Genomic DNA, 1,276 nt, shown 5'->3' with positions numbered 1-1,276 from the left:
AGTTAAGCGTCTAACTTCAGCTCAGGTCATGATCTCACGGTTTGTGGGTTTGAGCCCTGCTTCAGGCTCTGTGCTGACAGCTAGCTTGGAGCCTGGAGCCTGTTTCGGATTCTGTGTCTCCCTCTCTCTCTGACCCTCCCCTGCTCACGCTGTCTCTCTCAGAAATAAGTAAAACATTTAAAAATTTTTTTTAAAAATAACCAAAAACCTGGTGTGGAGAATTTCTTCTTCAAAGATAGCCTTAGGGGATGCAGGCCTCCCTTCTATGGTAGACTGCTGGAATTTTTTTCCCTTCCACATCTAAATTGGATTCATTCTTTTACATTCCAGTTTCTTTGTGGATTGTTCCAACAATTTGGATTTTGGCTGTGACCTGTTAAAGAAGATTAAAATTTTCATTAGCATGAGTGCAATTTGTTAAAGCAGACTGATTTGTTTCTAAGGTATTTCTTTAAATCTGGTAATGCTGAATTCTCTTAAGTGAAATGTTAAGCCCCCTTTCTTCTTTTGATGTACTGGAGCTTATAGGTAAAAGACCACATATACTATTTTTTAAAAAGAGGAGAAAAATGTATTATTGCCTTTCCTACTTTGACCACTTCCAGTAAGTAAATGACTGTTCCAAATAAACCATTTACCGTACATTCATTATGGATCATGTTTAAGCCCTAACTTTGACTAGCCTTTTGACTGTACATTGACTTTCTGTATATTCCAGTTACTTAGATGTTCCCTGGAGATTTTGATACAACTTAAAAGAGGCAGAAATCTGCATTTGAAGTAAAAGAAAAAATGATTAGGTCTGTTTTTCATATTTAAGTAGTGTGTGGCTATTTTTGTACTAATTTTGATAATCACTTACATTCTTTCAGAACCTTATTTTGCCATTAAACGTATCAATAAAAAAGCATTTACAAAATGCAGGTTTTAGAACCTGGGTTTTAATGGCAATTTTCAATTTGTAAGGTTAGTAGTTACAGGAATTAAACAGTAGGTGGCACCCAGTCATCTTAACATTGAAATATTTTCTAGCTGTCATTTTTTTTTTTCTTTCTACACTTAGGAAATTTCCCAAACAAGAAAAGATTGTTTTGATCATATGCATGTATGTAGAAAATTTTTAAAGAACAAAACTATTGTTAAAAGTGTCATTTTATTTCAGAAGTCATATACATAGAAGCTGCAATTTTGAGTGCTTTGTAAACACTTAAAGTATATATAAATGAAATTTTAATTTCCTAACAACTGTATAATTAAGCCTTTTTCAAACCATCCC

The 1,276-nt window shown here is 33.7% G+C and overlaps 1 protein-coding gene across 1 annotated transcript in view; it reads left to right on the top strand.

Moving 5' to 3' along the window:
- The window catches only part of EIF1AX (eukaryotic translation initiation factor 1A X-linked), a 19,777-nt gene extending 18,504 nt beyond the window's left edge, over nucleotides 1–1,273 (top strand). The window contains exon 7 of the mRNA XM_077770605.1: nucleotides 299–1,273. Within this exon, the coding sequence (XP_077626731.1) occupies nucleotides 299–304 (6 nt within the window). The 3' untranslated portion in view covers nucleotides 305–1,273. The remainder of the gene's footprint in view (nucleotides 1–298) is intronic.
- Nucleotides 1,274–1,276: the final 3 nt, after the last annotated feature.

This window comes from Crocuta crocuta, unplaced genomic scaffold (assembly GCF_008692635.1).
Source record: "Crocuta crocuta isolate KB4526 unplaced genomic scaffold, BGI_CrCroc_1.0 scaffold312, whole genome shotgun sequence".
NCBI classification, from domain to species: domain Eukaryota; kingdom Metazoa; phylum Chordata; class Mammalia; order Carnivora; family Hyaenidae; genus Crocuta; species Crocuta crocuta.
Note: the sequence above shows the minus strand (reverse complement) of the source record. Positions and strands in the feature narration are given on the sequence as shown.